General features: G+C 40.4%; 1 protein-coding gene across 1 annotated transcript in view; it reads right to left on the reverse strand.

Moving 5' to 3' along the window:
- Nucleotides 1-20342, reverse strand: part of CLNK (cytokine dependent hematopoietic cell linker) — a 209291-nt gene that overhangs the window by 26371 nt on the left and 162578 nt on the right. The window contains exons 13-15 of the mRNA XM_070372699.1: nucleotides 12070-12088; nucleotides 9802-9883; nucleotides 5652-5692 (exon numbers count right to left, since the gene is read on the reverse strand). Coding sequence (XP_070228800.1) covers nucleotides 5652-5692; nucleotides 9802-9883; nucleotides 12070-12088 — 142 coding nt within the window. The remainder of the gene's footprint in view (nucleotides 1-5651; nucleotides 5693-9801; nucleotides 9884-12069; nucleotides 12089-20342) is intronic.

The following is a 20342-nucleotide window of genomic DNA, read 5'->3' on the forward strand; positions in this document are numbered from 1 at the left end:
TTTAAGTTATATGTGTATTTATTCTGTTTCTTTTTTGTCATCAAAATGCCAGATTTGTCTGTAAGTTTACTAAGAAGAGCAGAGTACTCCTGAAACACTGAAAGGTCCATTTTGAGGATTCCAAGGATTGTGACTTTTAATGTGGAGTCTGAGAATATAGGGAATACATGTGTCAAATGTTTGTTGTAGAAAAGCATTTGGTCACTTAAAGCTTAAATTACATTGATCATGGTAAGTTAATTTCACTCACCAACTTACAACTACAAATAGGAATAATGATAAAGACATCTGTCTTTTCCAATTTTATTTTATAAGGCTAAAACTCTACTTTCAGACGCACTGCAGAATCCACCATCAGAACAAAAGCACCTTATGTTTTATGTATTGTTGAAAAGAGGATATGAACTTCAGAGTTTTAAAATTCGAGCATGCTATTTGTTTATTTAGCTAAATACTGAAGGTAAGCAAGAATAGAATTTGAATGTATATATAACTTTCTAGAAAGAGAAAAGGGAATAAAAAAGAGATGAATTCAAGATATGGCAGGAAAAAACCCAAAAATCAATAAAAAGGGCAAGTAGGAGGCACAACATAATATAAAAATTGATTAAAAAATTAGTAATTACAATAAATATCAATGGTTTAAATTTTACATTTAAAAACCAGATGCTTATTGGTTTAAAAAATCCAGTTCTGTGCTAATTACGTATCTGAAATATGACACAGAGAGATCATTAATGAAAGAAAGCAGAACCAAGCAAATCCTAACCAAGAGAGAGCTAAAAGAGCTATGGAAATATTTTAAAAAATGACTTTACCAATAGTATTTTAAATTTTAATGCAGCAGTACAAGAAGACGTATTATTTAAATAGCCATAACTATCTTTTCAACATGGATCGAAACAGTGAGAACGTTCTTGAGGGAAGAAAATAACTGTTATCAGCATTTCCTATCATTTTGTGTAGCATACATGTGTTCAGTGATTATGAATTTTTCATGATATTGTGGCAACTGATTTATTGTATTTCAACTCTGAGGGCCTTGCTTGAATATTTAAGAATCCTACTTGAAAAAGAGCATTCCGAAACAGCTCTGTGCATCTGTTGTCTATTCAGAGAATGAGTTAAACAAAACAAACAAAACAGCTTTGCCATGTAATTTCACCAGAAGTCCTGGATGGATCTTTGCTTAATAAATGAGTGAAATTCCCAGTATGTAGTTCCACTACAAGAATTTAGTTGACTTTGTTCTAAAGTAATGGTGGTAATCTTCGGAAAGTTTTACATAAAACACTGCATTTGAGTTTTATAATCCCAGGAAATAGGACTCTCCTACCTGGAGAATGGAGAGTCACATTAATAAACAGATTGAGGACTCCTCTGATGGTCCAGTGGCTAAGACTCTGGTCCCAATACAGGAGACCAGGGTTCGATCCCTGGTCAGGAAACTATGTGCTGCAACTAAGAGTTCAGTGTGTGTGTGTGTGTGTGTGTGTGTGTGTGTGTGTGTGCATGCGCTCAGTCATGTCCAACTCTCCTCTCTAGGACCCATGGACTGTAGCCTGCCAGGCTCCTCTGTTTATGAGATTTCCCAGGCAAGAATACTGGAGTGGGTTGCCATTTCCTTCTCTAGGGGATCTTCCTGACCCAGGGATCAAACCCAAGTCTCCTGTGTCCCCTGCAAGAGTTCCCATGCCCCTACTAAAGATCCTGCCTGCCACAAGAAGACTGAAGATCCTGTGTGCCACAGCTAAGACCACAACGATTTTAGCAACCAAATAAATAAGTAAATATATATATATATATATATATTTAATAAAGAGATTGACACAGTAAATGGAAGAACATTGGTGATAATATGTGTAGGTGGTCAAGAAAATTAGGATAGTCTAATGAAAATGGTATGGATAAAACATAGTTATCATACTGATATCAATAATTACTAATATTTAAAAGCTGATATCAATAGAACCATACTGATATCAACACTGGTGGAACCATATTGATATGAATAATTACTAATATTTAAAAATGCTTATGTATATAAATCTCTTAGCACAGAGCCTGATTCATACTAGTCACTCAGTGAATGCTACTACTAATGTTACAGTGTTAATAAAGAAACAGCTCTAGAGCTTTTCTTGAAACTTATAATAAAACCATTTTATTTTAAGCAGCTCTCCATACCTATTTATTAGCAAATTTTAACTTTCAGTTCAGTTCAGTCGCTCAGTCATGTCCGACTCTTTGCAACCCCATGAACCGCAGCACGCCAGGCCTCCCTGTCCATCACCAACTCCTGGAGTTTACCAAACTCATGTCCATTGAGTCAGTGATGCCATCTAACCATGTCATCCTCTGTCATCCCCTTCTCCTGCCTTCAATCTTTCCCAACATCAGGGTCTTTTCAAATGAGTCAGCTCTTCACATCAGGTGGCCAAAGTATTGGAGTTTCAGCTTAAACATCAGTCCTTTCAAAGAACACCCAGGACTGATGTCCTTTAGGATGGACTGGTTGGATCTCCTTGCAGTCCAAGGGACTCTCAAGAGTCTTCTCCAACACCACAGTTCAAAAGCATCAATTCTTCTGCACTCAGCTTTTTCTATAGTCCAACTCTCACATCCATACATGACTACTGGAAAAACCATAGCCTTGACTAGACGGACATCTGTTGACAAAGTAATGTCTCTATTTTAACTTTACTCCATATAAAATTTAACAAAAAATTTCTAAGAAAAGAGTCATATAGACAAAAAATTTTATAAAATGCACATAGGAGAAGAAATTAGTGGACAAAAACTGAAATGAAGAAAAGAAATCACCCAACATCTCAAAAGTGAATATTTTTCCCGAACTTTCTGGTTTCTCTTCCAATATATCAAGATAATTTTCTTTATTGTCCGGAGATCCATCTACTTAGGCTCCCAGTAGTTTAGCTTGAATTTATTTATCAGAAAATTGAGAAAAACTTATTTATTAACTAGTAACTGAACAGTCAAGAATAACTGTAAATGGGCATATGGTAGAATTGACATATATACACTACCATGTATCAAATAGATAGCCAATGGGAAGCTGCTGTACAGCACAGGGAGCTCAGCTCGGTGCTCTGTGGTGATCTAGAGGAGTGGGATAGCGGGGTGGAGGGGAAGCCCAGGAGGGAGGGGATGTATGTATACATATAGCTGATCCACATTGTTGTATAGCAGAAAGTAACAATGTTGTAAACCAATTATACTCCTTAAAACTAAATAAATAAAATAAAGGACCATCCTTAAAAAGAAGTATAACTGTATATTTTCAAAGTCTTTTCTCATTTGTTATATTGGGATGATGATACCTACCTTGATGGAGAAGTAGGTTTCAGTCTTCTACATGTGGAACACTGTCTCCCTCACCTGAGACATCCAACTTAAAACTAGCAAACTTTAGAGAGCCCACTAGACTCAGAGCTCTACGCGTGCCTGGATTGTGTATTGTTTTCTGTGCACCTAATTTCTGCCAAGCACTGGTGACCCAAGGGTGTATTTTTACCCCAGAAAGAATCACTGAACAAATTGATGGAAAAGTTCAAGCACTGGTCAGTTAAAGGATGAGGCTGTTTCTATTCTGTATTCTTAAGGCCCAGCCCAATTTGGGGCATAAACCACGTGCATGGTGGATATTTGTTGCCCAAAAGAGGAATTAATGGTGTTTGAAGGCATTGGAGACAAAAACATTTCCCTGTCCATCCCAGGATGTTTCTTTATGCAAACCTGTTTCTTCTCAGATGAGTAGAGAACAGTCTACATGACCCCAGTATGAATGATACACTCCCAGTCAGAGGATGCTTGACTGGACTCATGTCTTTGAAGGCTTTCCACTTCACTAACACCACTTTTCCATTCTTCAGCTGCTCTTTATTTCTTTATGTGTTCAAGATTTTGTCTTTCAAGTCAAGACTCTGGATTCCTCTTTAATCTATGATTCTGCTTCTCCATCTCTGTGATAATTCCAGTTTCAAAACCCCCATCTGTAAAGGCTTTCCTGGCCCATTCAGCCCCTGGACCTTCCACCTGGATCTTACAGGTCTTTATTTTCATACACCAAGATCTGGCCTCCAAGACTGCTGTTTCTGTCATTCAATTTCTAGGAATTGAGCCATGTGGCCACCCTCCTTTAGAAAAGGAGTCCTCTCTTGGGAAACTCTTATTAGGGATGCATACATCTGGGGATATGAGTTTTCTATATTGGTTTCCCCATGTAAGGTCCAGATGGTGCAGGGCAAAGAGAAATAAGGACATGATGGAGGCTATGGGGGAATCTCTTGGTCTCACTGGATCAGTTAGGGAGAGAATCACTGGAGAAGGAAAGGAAATGCAAAAAAGAAAGAAGGATATTAAAATGTGTCAGTTGCCTACAATGTGCTAAGCAGAGGGCTGTGTGTGTGTGTGTGTGTGCATATGTGTGTGTGCGTGTGTGTGTGTGTGTGTGTGTATTAACCCTGTTAGTTAATAGTATTTGAATTTTCAAAGAGGCAGAAGTGGGACCCTGTGAGTTAATATCATTATTTTAATTTTATGGATGGAGGAGTGTGAAGCTCAAAGAGGCAGAAGTGGGATCAAGGTCAGCAGAGCCCTCAGTCTTTCCACTCTATCCCATGGAGTCCAGCCACCATTCTGTGGCTCAGCAGGGAAAGATTGAAAGATTAGGCCTGAACACAGAATCTCTATGGCATAGGGAGTGAAGAAAGAAAGACAAAAGAACATGACATATCTAGTTTGGGCCAAATAATACTAACAATACCCAAACCCATCACCAAGAGTAATATAACACTATATTTATAGGCTACTTTTGACATCTCCATGGACATGGTATCCTTCTGATTTTTATCTTTTCAAGGAATTAGTAATAGAGGTTGGTTTTTATTTTCTCTATTTCACAGATTCTTTTTAAGATAAATATATTTTGCAACCAGTGGAATGACAAAAACTAAAAGTTTGTCAAGGAACAAATGTTGGAGAGGATAGGAAACAATGGGCTCTCATAAGCTGTTGTTCAAACAAAGTGATATGTCTAATTTGGAAAACACATCTAGGGTTGGGCTTCCCTGATGGTTCAGTGGTAAAGAATCCTCCTGCAATGCAGGAGATATCGTTCGATCCCTGGGTCAGGAAGATCCCCTGGAGAAGAAAGTGGAAAGCCACTCCAGTGTTCTTACTTGAGAAATCCCTGATGGGCTATAGCCCATAGGATCGCAAGAGTTGGAGATGACTTAGCAACTAAGCTACCAGAATGTAGTGTCACTGAAGAGAGGAATATTCTAAGACGTAGCCATTTCCCTCTTAAAAAGAGAACTTATCCTATTATGTACTTGGAAAAATAGGTACATATTACATACAAGGGAAGACATCTACAATATTGCTTACAACTAATGTCCATAAGAGGAAGAAACTAGAAACCACCTAAGTTATCATATTTAATTGAGGATAAAATTTATGTGATATTAACACAATACAACGCCACCTATCAATGAAAACCAGAGAATTAACACCTACATGCATCAGCTGAGGGACTCTTAGTTTCACAAAAGCTAATTCATGGTGCAGGAATATCAATAATGTCATGACTTACCCGCTTATTTTATAATTCTTAAGTAAAGTGTTCTTACCTCGGTTTTGCACAGTCGGGTTGCGTGTCATGAATGAAGAGCTAAAGGAAATATTACAATTGAAAGAATGTTAGTACTTTCTACTTTAGCTGGGTCAGTACTCATGGTCTAAGTCATATTTACAGAGCACTTTAGAGTTTACTGGATGAGTTAGAAGAATCATCTGTTTTGTAAGGTGTAGGAGGCTGGTTCCTTCCTTTCTCAAGACAGACTGACATTAGATGTGGAACAAATTGACTGACTCACATGTGTTCTTTCCATGTCACTTCAATGAGCATGCATCGTAATCCTTTACTTTTGGAAGCCATGACTTCAGACTTGCCTCGTAGATACAGTCACTGGAGAAGACACTACAGCTCCTACTCTGTAGTATTAATAATTGCTTACTAATTCAGGGTGAGTCGTGCATAGCAAGGAAGAAAGGCATAGAAATTATTTCATTTTCTCTTAAAATGTGAGCTAGGTAAGAAAACTGTGTGTAAAGGAAGGAAATCCATAAAGAAAAAAAGGATTATAAAAATATAATAAAGACAATGAAATAATATGCGTTTCTAAACACAGTAACAATGTTACCAAGACTGTTTATCAACAGCTTTAGTTTAGCACTTAATGTTTAGCTTTGGGTGACAGAGCTAATCTTCTGATTCATTTTGTATTGTGGTCAGCATCATCATTATAAACTCTAGGTGTTGCTGAAGTTAAATCTTAGTTACTTGGAGCATGCTCTATGCTACGATCATGCAATTGAACAAAGGCTCTGGGTTAATTCAGCGAAATTCATCCCTTTACCAGCAGCAATGAAATCAACTGAATACATATATGGTTTTTGTTATTTCCATGGAAGCCTGGAGTCTTACGACTTGCTTCGCAAACAGAAATGCCATTGGATCACTGAACTGCCACATTGTGCTGTCATCACTAGTCAGGCTTCTTTTGCTATCTAAGCCTTCGATTCACCATTAAGTTTGTTATATTTCCCTAGACATTTTGTTAAATGTCTAGGGAAAAAATCATAGAGGGCTTCCCAGATTCTTATCCAGGCAGTGGATAAGAATCTGCCTGTCAATGCTGGCGACACTGATTCCATCTCTGGTCCAAGAAGATTCTACATGCCTCAGAGCAACTAAAGCCCGTGCACTGGAACTATTGAGCCTGTGCTCTGGAGCCTGGGCATCGCAACTACTGAAGCCTGCATGCCTAGAGCCCGTGCCCCACAACAAGAGAAGCCGCTGCAGTGAGAAGTCCATGCAGCACAATGAAGAGTAGCCTCCGCTCACGGCAACTAGACAAAGCCCGCACACAGCAACAGAGACCCAGTGCAATCAAAAATATATAGAACTATTGGCTTCCCTGGTGGCTCAGTGGTCAAGAATCTTCCTGCCAATGCAGGAGACACAGGTTTGATCCCTGGGTCGGGAAGATCCTCTGAAGAAGGAAGTGGCAACCCACTCCAGTATTCTTGCCTGGGAAATCTGATAAACAGAAGAGCCTGGCGGGCTACAGTCCATGGGGTTGCAAAAATGCTGGACTCAGCAACTGTATATACTATATTAATTTAAAAATCTTCGATAGCAAAATTTCACTGCCCTAATTTTTCAAGATTTTTAGAAAATGTTGAAAAAAGAGTAAAATCCTCTGAAGATATTCTAGGTTTCAAGTACAAAGTTTATAAAAATAAAAAAAAAACACTTGGACTAAAACAGAAATGATAATTCTTTCATTTTGTAAACACCAATTGAGTGCTTACTAAGTACATTTATGTTTTGGGAGATATCGAAGGAATAAGACATGGCTTCTGCCCTGAAGCAGCTTAGTTTTTGAAAGGAAGACATAATTATACCACGATCACAATATGGGGTAAACAGCACCATAGAGGTGAGCACAGAAAAAGAGTGTCACTTAATCTAGACAAAATTGGTTTGGTTCTCAAGTTGTCCTGGGGGCTAGGGAAATGGACAGATTCAAGACGTGTTATGAGTTGAGATTTGAGAATTTAGGGGGCTGTTAATAAACAGGATGGGAAGAGTGAAGATGGGGAAGAGAGTATACGATTTATTGAGGTGAGAAAGGTTGTAAGAGGGTAGAGTGGGTCTGGAAATGAAAGTATAAATCAGGAGTTCAGTTTCCAACATTGAGTTTGAGACATGTGTCACTGATTCAAGGAAAACTGCTCATTGGGTAACTGGACGTGGGGCTGGGGCTAAAAAGGGTGATTGGGCAGAAGACAGAGATTTAGTAATGATCAATATAGAGTTGACATTTGACACCATGAGGATGGATTAACTGCCTATACTCTTACCAAGAGGAAAAAGGTCCTCAGAAAGATCTGAGGAATACCAATATTTAGAGGTCAGTTTGGGAAAAAGGAGACTTAGGAGATGCAGTCAGTTAAGAGAGAAAGAAAAATCAGGAGTGAGTAAGTGAATGAAAGTCACTCAAGCATGTCCGACTCTTGGAACCCCATGGACTGTAGCCCGCCAGACTCCTCTGTCCATGGGATTCAAAGAATACTTGAGTGGGTTGCCATTTCCTTCTCCAGGGGATCTTCCCTACCCAGGAATCGAACCCAAGTCTCCAAATTGCAGGCAGATTCTTTACCAAGCTATGAGGGAAGCCCCTCAAATCAGGAGATGTTGTTCACACAAACACACAGAAGAAGCCAAGCCACATTAAACAACAACTAATGCAGATGTGGGTCCAACTGAAATCTCATGATCTTTTGACTATAATATGATGATTTTTTTGTTTCCTTTTAGACGAGTACATTAGAAAGGGTATCTATGTGTTGTATGGGCAAGGGTTTTGTGTCAGATTGGGCCTTAAACAGAAAATAGTCTAATAAGAGAATGAAGCTGTAGAACTAATGCCCACACACCAAAGAGTGAGAACAAAGTCACCAAAGGTGTGAAATAGCACACAAAAGTGATGGCGGGGAAGGGAATGGAGGGTGGAGACCATGCCCCTGACATACAGGGCCTGGCAATGGCATTGGGAGCTGGTGGGTAGTGGGCGCGTGGGCATGTTGAATAGGTCTGGCCCTGCTCTCAACTTCACATGGAAGATGAGAGGTGATGCCCAAGGCCACATGGTTTGTTCGTTCTTCCGCATTCCCCAGAGGGAATACATGAGGCCCAGGAAGGCTGAGTCCCTTACTGCTGAAACCAAGTCCAGCTCCACTCTTCAGTAACCCATCGCATCTACACTGATTTGAATCAGTGTAAAATTCAACTTCAATCCACTTCCACTTCTGCATGTAGATGTGATGGGTTCCTGAAGAGTGGAGCTGGACTTGATTTCAGCAGTAAGGGACTCAGCCTCCCTGGGCCTCATGTATTCCCTCTGGGGAATGGAGAAGAACTACTTCCTGGATTCAGGGTGGCTTTGAGCTGGGGTCTGCTGAACAAAGAGAAGTTTCCCAAATAGGGAGATGGCAGAGAGAGGGAAATGTGAGGGGTGGTGGGGAAGTGTTGTAGGAAGAGGAGTAGCACTTTAAATGTCCTTTGTTGGCAGTAGTGGAGAGTGGCCTGGACGGAGCTGGAGCCACTGGCCAGACTGCGGACAGGAGGGCCTGGTAGCACTAATTTTAGAGACTGGGGATGTTAAGGAAGCTACTACTAATGTGACCTCAGCCAATGAATCACCAGCCTTATTAGCCTCGTCGACTTTTCTGTTGGGATGACAGTTGTCACAATAACCTAATCAGGCAAGTATTTACTCAGATAATGGCATTTTCAACCCCTGCTCATTTATAAAGTGCTGTTCCAAAGTGAGTGTCAGCTTCTGTGCAGTCATCCGCTGAGACTGGTTAGAAATGTCAACTTTTCTTCCCAGGTTGATTAGCTGCCATTCCAGTTAATCCTGCCTAGTGAATACCCGTTTCTTCAAATATTGTCTCTAACACACAATCAGTCACTTATAAAGTCAAGAAGAACAATACCTGTAGCTGAAAAAAGACTTCTACCCCATGGCCAGTTTAAATCCTATTAACTTCAACAACAACTATGATTCACTGGCTTCCTTGGGACCTTGTCACTGGGCTTCATTATTGAAGGCCAGAGAGTCTTTTTCAGGAGACCCTGTGAGTCGTTATCCCAGGCAACACAGGGCTGACCCCACGCTGGGACCCAGCCAGGGATTCCTGGCTCCTTACCTGGCAACGGCAAGAGGAATCTCTTGAGGACTTTGGTTTTGTGGCAGATGAGGTGCTTCAGGCTTCATCTGGTGATAAGGAACTATGTAAAGGCATCACAGAATTTGGTCAGGTTGTAAAAGCAAAATGATTAGGGGCCATTAGAGGTCTTTTGAAATGGCTGTAATTTCATCCAAGTAATCTCTATTGTTAAGAGTGAGCAGTTGGTGGTTAGTGGAAACTGTAACCCATATATTCTGCAAAACCCTGGGTCCGGGGAGTAGCTTGTCCTTGAGGCTATAAAAATTGCTTTAATGTTGAATAGTCAATATTGTCAAAAATATTAAATCTAGAACTCATTCTTAAACTTCCACCAAATATAGAATATTGCATTAGAAGGCATTTGGTATTGGACAGGCTTGAAGTGGAAGTGGGTTGAAGTTGAATTCTGCATTTAGATGAAATTTTACATAGAAACATAAGCAAACATGTTGAACTTAAGAACCGTTTAGAGAAATGTAGGTTATGGGGATGCTGGATGCTTGCCCATGCACACCTGAATTCTCCTGTCTCTCCTGTGATAAGGCAGGAGAGCTCCCAGGATTCTGGTGTAGACCAGTGGTTCCTGCCTGGTTCCCACCAGACATGCATTTTCTCAGTTATTCCTCTTTGATCTTCAAGTTTTGAAAAGTTGTGCCAACCATAGGACCCAGACTTATTTAGTAATTACATATGTCATTTGTATTACTGGGCTTCCCTGATAGCTCAGTTGATAAAGAATCTGCCTGTAATGCAGGAGACCCCGGTTCGATTCTTGGGTCAGGAAGATCCACTGGAGAAGGGATGGGTTACCCACTCCAGTATTCTTGGGCTTTCCTTGTGGCTCAGCTGGTAAAGAATCCACCTGCAATGCGAGAGACCTGGGTTTGAACCCTGGGTTGGGAAGATCCCCTGGAGAAGGGAAAGGCTACCCACTCCAGTATTCTGGCCTGGAGAATTCTGTGGACTGTATAGTTCATGAGGTTGCAAAAAGTCAGACATTACTGAGTGACTTTTGCTTCATTGGTATTATCACTTTTTATTTCCTTTTAATCCTGGATGGATTTTAACCAGCCATCCAGAATTACCAAGGTCATATAATAAAACAATGATAGGAAAGCCCATAAAACACTCTTCTAGTTGCAGTTGTAAGTAATAAAGTTAAGGAAGCATAAACATTGACATGTCTTAATTTTGGTTGTTCCTCTGTGCTGTGTCCAAGGTTGATCACAAACTGGACACCTTTGATTGAAGGACCATAATTACTAAAAATGTGATTGGAGTCAGTGACTGGTCCACTAGTCACACATCCCATAAAATCATTTCAGGTCATCAACAGCTACCCCCGTGAGTTGGCCAATGTCACATTGCGCGTTGATAAATCACTGAAGCCTGAGGCAACAGCTCCTGAACGTTTCAGTTAGAATGCTGAGCTTTATTGAGGAAACAGGCACAGTTTCCTTTAGGTTTTAAAATTATTTAGCGTTCCCAACAGACCCCTACTCCTCCATCAGAAACTCTTGGTTAGGACCCACTCAAGTGTAACTTCCTCAATATAAAATGAGAAGACTTGGGACTCACAGAAGCAATGCAAGGTGTCCAAAACAAAACAGCTGGTGGTGAGTCTCTGAAATCTTAACCCAATGTTGGTTTGTCAAACTGTTTTTGACACAGGCTGGCTGTGTTAACTCATTGGGCCATAGTTCAGGCCCTTCGGCTTTGGACATAACTCATCATTCTAAGTGAATGGTGAACAGTATCTCAAAGGTGGGCATGAAGGTCTCACCAGATTAGCATCCTCCCAGCTAGCGAGTGAGTACTGAATTCCATGCTTCCACACTAGTGACACCAGCAGTGTGAATACATGTGTACATGTGCACGCACGAGGGCTGACATGTGTGTGAGTGACTGACATCAAGGATGGAGACACCCAGAGCTTCTGTGGAGCAGCAGGCTAGCAATATCCTTCCAAAATGTCAGGGGGTGACAGCGTGCCTCCTTGTCACTAGCCTGTAGCTGAAGAAAGAACTCCACCCCATGCCCAATTTAAATCATGCTGTTTAGATCACAGGACTCTTGAATAGACTCTGAGGTCCTGAATCCATCTAGATCATGTCATCATGCACACACACACGTGCCTAAGGCCTGAAACAAGCAATCCTTTTTTTAAAAAAAGACTAATGCTATTAACCTGGAAATAGGACTTAGCCTAATAGTGTTAGAATAAGAAAACAAATATAAACAGTTCACCTTTCTCTGTTCCAAGGACCTGTATTGAATTAAAAAGAGAATATTATTGAGTGACTCTTAATGATCTAGAATTTTATATTATACTCTGTGTGTATTAGTTAGTAGAATTTGGGCAACATTTCTGTTAGCATAGATTTTTAAAAATCTGTGAATATGCCTCCAAAAGACTAGGAAAAAATAAAAATTTTATATTCTTTGTTTTATACTCTGAAGTAATAGGCAAATATACAGTCTGCTAATGGGACTATAAATTGCTTTGACTATTTTTGAAACCAATTTAACCATAGCTATTAGGAGCCTTAGAAATATTCTAATTCTTATCCCAATAATTCCATTGATAAGTTTCTTTTTCGAAGACAACAACCTGAAATCTGGATCAAGTTCCATGTATAAAGATGTCCAGTACGTCATTACTTATAAAAACACTGGAAACAATTTATATAACCCTCTAAGTGGGAAATATTAAATAAATTTTGGTGCTATATTCACTATTGCAAAATTAGAAATTCATTGCAATTATTTATATACAGTATGGCATAAAATTATATTTTATCAATGTCTCAAAGTTACATAAAAACTTAAGGATAAAAATGAGGCTTATGATATATTTAAAAGCAGTGTGTGTGTGTGTGTGTATGTGTGTATGTGTGTGTGTGTGTATGGTTGTATTACAGAAAACAGGATTTTAAGAGAGATGATAAAATTTTAATAGAGTTTGTGTTTAAGTGATGAAGTAGAGTTGGTCAGTTGTATCTGACTTTTTGCGACCCCATGGACTGTAGCCTACAATGCTCCTCCGTCCATGGGATTTTCTAGGCAAGAGTACTGGAGTGGGTTGCCATTCAGTTAATTTTTTTTATACCTGCTTTGGAATTTTTATTTTTAAAGATGAGCACGAAAATATTCACAATATTCTTTTTAATGCAACAATTTTTCTTTCCAAACATTTTCTTTCTCTTTCATTCCTTAATAGTGGATTCCTGATCGTTCTTCATTATGAAAGTCTATGTGCTTTTTTGGATTGCATCCTGAAGTCCTATTACACTCTTGAAGTACAGTATTTGTTGAAGTATTTACGTAACTGCAAATAATTCTCTAAAGTCCATTTCATGCATTACAGCAGTTGAGGTCTACAAGTATCATTTGGACAAGAGCTTCTTAACCTGGGGGATGGAAGAGGTTCTTGAATGGCCTAGTGGGTTTCATGAACCTTCTGAAATTAAAACTCAATTTTTTTTTTCTTCTGTAAATACATGCATTTTTCTCTGGGGTGGGAAAGGTTTATCATACTTTACATCAAATTTTCAAAGTGGTCTGAGGTCTGTGAAAAGTTAAAGCCAGTAGATTGCAGATGAGGTCCAAGGAGGTGGTGCCATTTGCCCAGAGTCCCAGAATTATCTTGTCACTGAGCAGGCTCTGGAGCCCAGGTCTCCTGACTCACAGTGGCTTCATAGACAAGAAACCTGTATCAACAAATATCTCAGAGAGGCATTGTATGTCTTGTCTAAGGCTGGCCAACAGACAAGCCCTTTTACCTTAAGGAACTTGTCATCCCCTAGGATTCTGAAAAGAGGACACACATTTCCTCATGGACAGCAAATCAAGGCAAAACTATAGACTGAAGGCAGGAGGAGAAGTGGACAGCAGAGAAGGAGAAGGGGACGACCGAGGATGAGATGGTTGGATGCCATCACCAGCTCAGTGGACATGAGTTTGAGCAAGCTCCGGGAGATGGTGAAGGACAGGGAAGCCTGGTGTGCTGCAGTCCATGGGGTCACAAAGAGCTGGACGACTGAGCCACTGAACAGCAACAACAATAGGCTACATAAATAGGGTAATGAATGAATCGATTCTCATGAGTGTTCTGAAAGTCTCCACACTGAGTCCTCTCCAAGACTTTGAACCAGGCAGTTCAAAGTGCACAATCTTTTGTGCTGTGGTTCTCAGGCTTGTCAAAGGAGAGGGAAAGCCTTGCTGTAAATACAGCTGAGAAGCCATCTGTCTGAGAGAGCTCTTGTTTTTATTTAATTGAAACCCAGCCAACTTTTTGCCTGAGGGCTCTGAATTTAAAATCAAATGCAATTAGAAAAGTGGAGAGAGATTTGCTTTACTCTGAGTTCACTTAATATAATAACCTCTAGGTCCAAATATAATATATTAATAATATCACTTATATGTGGAATATAAAAAAAATGATACAAATGAACTTATTTACAAAACAGAAACACACTCACAGACATAGAAAACAAACTTATGGTGACCAAACGGCAAAGGTGGTGGTGGGGAAGTACTAGACTATATGAGATAGATAATCATTAAGGACCTATTGTATAGCCCCGTGAACTCTACTCAATATTCTGTAATAACCTATATGGGAAAAGGATCTGAAAAAGAACAGATGTATGTGTATGGATAACTGAATCACTTTGCTGTACACCTGAAACTAACACAATATTGTAAGTCAGCTATGAAGTGAAAGTTGCTCAGTCATGGCTGACTCTTTGCAACCCCATGGACTATACAGTCCATGGAATTCTCCAGGCCAGAATACTGGAGTGGGTAGCCTTTGCCTTCTTCAGGAGATCTTCCCAACCCAGGGTTTGAACTCAGGTCTCCAGCATTGCAGGTGTATTCTTTACCAGCTGAGCCACAAGGGAAGCCCTACAGTCAACTATACTCCAATATTAAATAAAGTTAAGAAAAAAAAAGAATCCAGCTGTCTCTGTTCAGCCAGACATTAAAGAGGATTGCAAAAAGTAAAAAAAAATAAAAATAAAAAATAAATAAATAGAAAAAGGTAGAGTGAAATCTAGATTTTTTTTGTTAGAAAATTAACATATTCAAGTTAAATTGTAATGCCTTCTTTTTCATTTCCCACCTTCTCATCCCATCCTTTCATCTGTTTCTTTCTTCTTTTTTTTCACTATTTCATTTCAGGTGAGTCGCGTATTTCCTAGGGCAGAACTATGGACATGGAGGTAGATTGAGACTTCAGGCTTCAGCACTGGCTCCATCTTTCTGCCAGCTGGCAATTCTTGCCACTTTTCTGAGGCTTCTTTTTCTCTAATGTGTATGTGTTAGTCATTCAGTCATGTCTGACTCTTTGCAACCCCATAGATTCCTCTGTCCATTGCAACCTTTGCAACAGCCAGGCTCCTCTGTCCATGGAATCCTCCAGGCAAGAATACTGGAGTGGGTTTCCATTTCCTTCTCCAGGGGATCTTCCTGGCTAAGGGATGAAACACTGGTCTCCTGCAATGCAGCCAGATTCTTTACTGTCTGAGCCGTCAGGGAAGCCCTCTTTTTTTCTCTTAGTTGTTTTTTTTTGGAGGGAGGTGGTGGCAGGTGGCACATCGCTTCTGCCGGAATGAATTCTGGTCCTCAAGATGTAATTTAAACAAGAATTTAACATGCACACAAGCATGGCATGTGTCCTGTGAGATGGGTTTTTGGAATAGAGAAATGACCTTGACTCTCAGTCCAAACAATGAGGCAGTGTTTTGGCAAGAGCAATGAGGAAGTGTCTTGGCAAGAGATAAGGAAGAAAAGTGTGTTCTTCCACTAGCCCTTGTTGTTCTTTAGATGTTATCAATTTCCAGCAGAATGCCAATGAAAGTTGCGAGAAAAACAAACTGTCCTGCAGGATCCCTGCTGTCCAAGGCAGACATTCCCATTTCCTTCTTGTTCATGATTGGTGGGCCTATTGTCCTTTCATACTGAGCAGTGAATAATGGTCATCTTGAGTGACAGCCTACTTGGGACACATTAGCTGATCTGCAGGAAGAAAGGGGTGAAGTCCCTTCAGATGTGTAAATTCCTTCAGCTGCAGAGGACCACCCCTACTTTCTCCTTCCTGGTGGCACTTGGAAAGTCCAACAACTTGCAAAAGAGGATAACCTGGGTGGAGTCTTGAATATAACCCCTCATGCAGCAGTCATGTGTTAGCCTCCTTGACATTCTTGTCTTATGGATTGGAGGTCATAACTATCTTGCTTGAGGGGCAAGCTAGAAATGTGACTCAATTCTAACATTCTCATAATACTAGAGAGAAAGGAAGAAAGGAAGGAAAGAAAGAAGGAAGAAAGGAGAAAGAAACAGAGAGAGAATAAAACTGAGCAGGACCTGTGGGGCTCCCGGGGACAGAGCCTTTCTGTGAACCCTGTTCCTCGTTTTTATAGGGAACAGACTCCGGACTCCATGACCTTCCCTGAGTCCTAAATGGCAGACTCAAATAGTTGCTAATCAGGGAAGGGAGGGGATGCAGAGACAAAGGAGGAACAGCCAAGAAACAGTAGTGCAGTACTGGGGCAGAGTCCTGGTTCTGCCTCAAGAGATAAGCATAACAATATCTTTGAGCTCTTCTATATCAGTATCATTTCAGCCGCTCAGTCCTGTCCTGCTCTTTGCAATTCCATGGACTGCAGCACCCCAGGAGTCCCTGTCCATCACCAACTCCCGGAGTTTACCCAAACTCATGCCTATTGAGTCAGTGATGCCATCCAACCATCTCATCTTCTGTCATCCCCTTCTCCTCCCACCTTCAATCTTTCCCAGCATCTGGGTCTTTTCAAATGAGTCAGTTCTTCGCATCAGGTGGCCAAAGTATTGGGGTTTCAGCTTCAGCATCAGTCCTTCCAATGAATATTCAGTCCTTTCATAGTAAAGAAATGATTTCCTTTATGATGGACTGGTTGGATCTCCTTGCAGTCCAAGCAACTCTCAAGAGTCTTCAACACCACAGTTCAAAAGCATCAATTCTTCAGTGCTCAGCTTTCTTTATAGTTCAGCTCTCACATCCATACATGGCTACTAGAAAAACCATAGCTTTGACTAGATGGACCTTTGTAGGCAAAGTAATGTCTCTGCTTTTTAATAAGCTGTCTACGTTGGTCATAACTTTTCTTCCAAGGAGCAAGCATCTTTTAACTTCATGGCTGCAGTTACCATCTGCAGTGATTTTGGGGCTCCCAAAATAAAGTCTGTCCCTGTTTCCACTGATTTCCCATCTATTTGCCATGAAGTGATGGGACCAGATGTCATGATCTTAGTTTTCTGAATGTTGAGTTTTAAGCCAACTTTTTCACTCTCCTCTTTCACTTTCATCAAGAGGCTCTTTAGTTCTTCTTTGCTTTCTTCTGTAAGTGTGGTGTCATCTGCATATCTGAGATTATTGATATTTCTCCCGACAATCTTGATTCCAGCTTGTGCTTCCAGCCCAGTGTTCCTCGTGATGTACTCTGCATATAAGTTAAATAAGCAGGGTGACAATATACAGCCTTGATGTACTCCTCTTCCTATTTGGAACCAGTCTGTTGTTCCATGTCCAGTTCTAACTGTTGCTTCCTAACCTGCATACAGATTTCTCAGAAGGCAGGTCTGGTGGTCTGGTATTCCCTTCTCTTTAAGAATTTTCCACAGTTTGCTGTGATCCACAGTCAAAGGCTTTGGCATAGTATATAAAGCAGAAGTAGATGTTTTTCTGGAACTCTCTTTCTTTTTTGATGATCCAACAGATGTTGGCTATTTGATCTCTTGTTCCTCTGCCTTTTCTAAAGCCATCTTGAACATCTGAAAGTTCACGGTTCACATACTGTTGAAGACTGGCTTGGAGAATTTTGAGCATTACTTTACTAGCGTGTGAGATGAGTGCAATTGTGCGGTAGTTTGAGCATTCTTTGGCATTGCCTTTCTTTGGGACTGGAATGAAAACTGACCTTTTCCAGTCCTGTGGCCACTGGTGACTTTTCCAAATTTGCTGGCATATTGAGTGCAGCACTTTCACAGCCTCATCTTTTAGGATTTGAAATAGCTCAACTGGAATTCCATCACCTCCACTAGCTTTGTTTGTAGTGATGCTTCCTAAGGCCCACTTGACTTTGCATTCCAGGATGTCTGGTTCTAGTTGAGGGATCACACCATTGTGATTATCTGGGTTGTGAAGATCTTTTTTGTACATTTCTTCTGTGTATTCTTGCCACCTCTTCTTAATATCTTCTGCTGCTGTTAGGTCCATTTCTGTCCTTTATTGAGCCTATCTTTGCATGAAATTTTCTCTTGATATCTCTGATTTTCTTGAAGAGATCTCTAGTCTTTCCCATTCTATTATTTTCCTCTATTTCTTTGCAATGATCACTGCGGAAGGCTTTCTTATCTCTCCTTGCTATTCTCTGGAACTCTGCATTCAAATGGGTATATCTTTCCTTTTCTCCTTTGCCTTTCACTTCTCTTCTTTTCATGGCTGCTTGTAAGGCCTCCTCAGACAACCATTTTGCCTTTTTGCATTTCTTTTTCTTGGGGATGGTCTTCTGAAGTACTACTAAAACCCCCAATAAATGAAAATGTTAATTACCTGATACAATTCTTCATTCCAGAGAGAGGTCACAGTTTGATGACCTCAGGAACCATAGAAACTCATCAGGAGACCACTTGGAGCCAGATTAGAAGAGTGCAGGCCCTGCACACACCCTAATCTTATCAGCAACCTCACCCTTGAACTATTGCTATAAAGAACTCCTCACCATATCCTCTATTGTTGGGACACACAGCTTTCGGGGGCAGGAACCCGTTGTGACAGCCTTTGCCTGGCAAAGCAATAAAGCTATTCCTTTCTGCTTCACCCAAAACTCTGTCTCTGAGGTTCCGTTCAGCCTCAGTGCATGGAGGCCAAGTTTTCAACATCAAAAGAACAAAAGAAGGGGATCAACCTCCAAGTTCTATATGTAAAAGCATAGGTCAAATATTAAGATAAGAACCAAATCCCTTAGGAGGCCAGTGGGGGTGAAATGAGGGCCTACCACGGGCTTAAAGACCTTCTTCTTTGGGGCTTAAAGAAGTCAACATCTAAGGGACTCTAAGATAACTTCCTCTGACCTGACCTTCATGCCACTTAGGGAGCCTCTACTGCTCACCTGGACATTTATGTGCTAACTTTGACTGACTTTGTGTCACATCAACTTTGCCAAGTTGAGGATACCTGTCTCTATTTTTTGGTTGGGAAAACAGAACAGAACAGGACTGGGGTGAGGGCAGGAGAGTTTGCTTAAGTTCACAAAGTTGTTGGTGGCAGAGTAGGATTCTAAATCAGGTCTGTGCGACTCTGTATTTCCTACGTACTCCTCTTTGCACTCCTGTCTTTCTTGTGAGCAACTAATAACCAGGAAATTGTATCACAATTTCCAACAGTTACTTCTGAAATGCTGAAGAATGGAAGTCATTGGTGGAGACCTCATGTCTCCCAATAAACACTGAATGTGGTGGCAAATAAGAATTTCATTTAAAATCTCAGGCTCACTTTGTTTTGCTTTAGTTTTATCACCTTTAAAATAGGGTACATTATAATTGTGTATATATTCACAGCCTTACAAATAGCTGTGAAAAGAAGAGAAGTGAAAAGCAAAGGAGAAAAGGAAAGATATAAACATCTGAATGCAGAGTTCCAAAGAAGAGCAAGAAGAGATAAGAAAGCCTTCTTCAACGATCAATGCAAAGAAATAGAGGAAAACTACAGAATGGGAAAGACTAGGGATCTCTTCATGAAAATCAGAGATACCAAAGGAACATTTCATGCAAAGATGAGCTCGATAAAGGACAGAAATGGTATGGACCTAACAGAAGCAAAAGATATTAAGAAGAGATGGCAAGAATACACAGAGGAACTATACAAAAAAGATCTTCATGACCCAGATAATCACGATGGTGTGATCACTGACCTAGAGCCAGACATCCTGGAATGTGAAGTCAAGAGGGCCTTAGAAAGCATCACTACGAACAAAGCTAGTGGGAGTGATGGAATTCTAGTTGAGCTATTCCAAATCCTAAAAGATGATGCTGTGAAAGTGCTGCACTCAATATGCCAGCAAATTTGGAAAACTCAGCAGTGGCCACAGGACTGGAAAAGATCAGTTTTCATTCCAATCCCAAAGAAAGGTAATGCCAAAGAATGCTCAAACTGCCACACAATTGCACTCATCTCACACACTAGTAAAGTAATGCTCAAAATTCTCCAAGCCAGACTTTAGCAATATGTGAACCATGAATTTCCTGATGTTCAAGCTGGTTTTAGAAAAGGCAGAGGAACCAGAGATCAAATTGCCGACATCCGCTGGATCATGGAAAAAGCAAGAGAGTTCCAGAAAAACATCTATTTCTGCTTTATTGACTATGCCAAAGCCTTTGACTGTGTGGATCACAATAAACTGTGGAAAATTCTGAAAGAGATGGGAATACCAGACCACCTGATCTGCCTCTTGAGAAATTTGTATGCAGGTCAGGAA

Source organism: Bos mutus, chromosome 6 (assembly GCF_027580195.1).
Source record: "Bos mutus isolate GX-2022 chromosome 6, NWIPB_WYAK_1.1, whole genome shotgun sequence".
In the NCBI taxonomy this organism is placed as follows: domain Eukaryota; kingdom Metazoa; phylum Chordata; class Mammalia; order Artiodactyla; family Bovidae; genus Bos; species Bos mutus.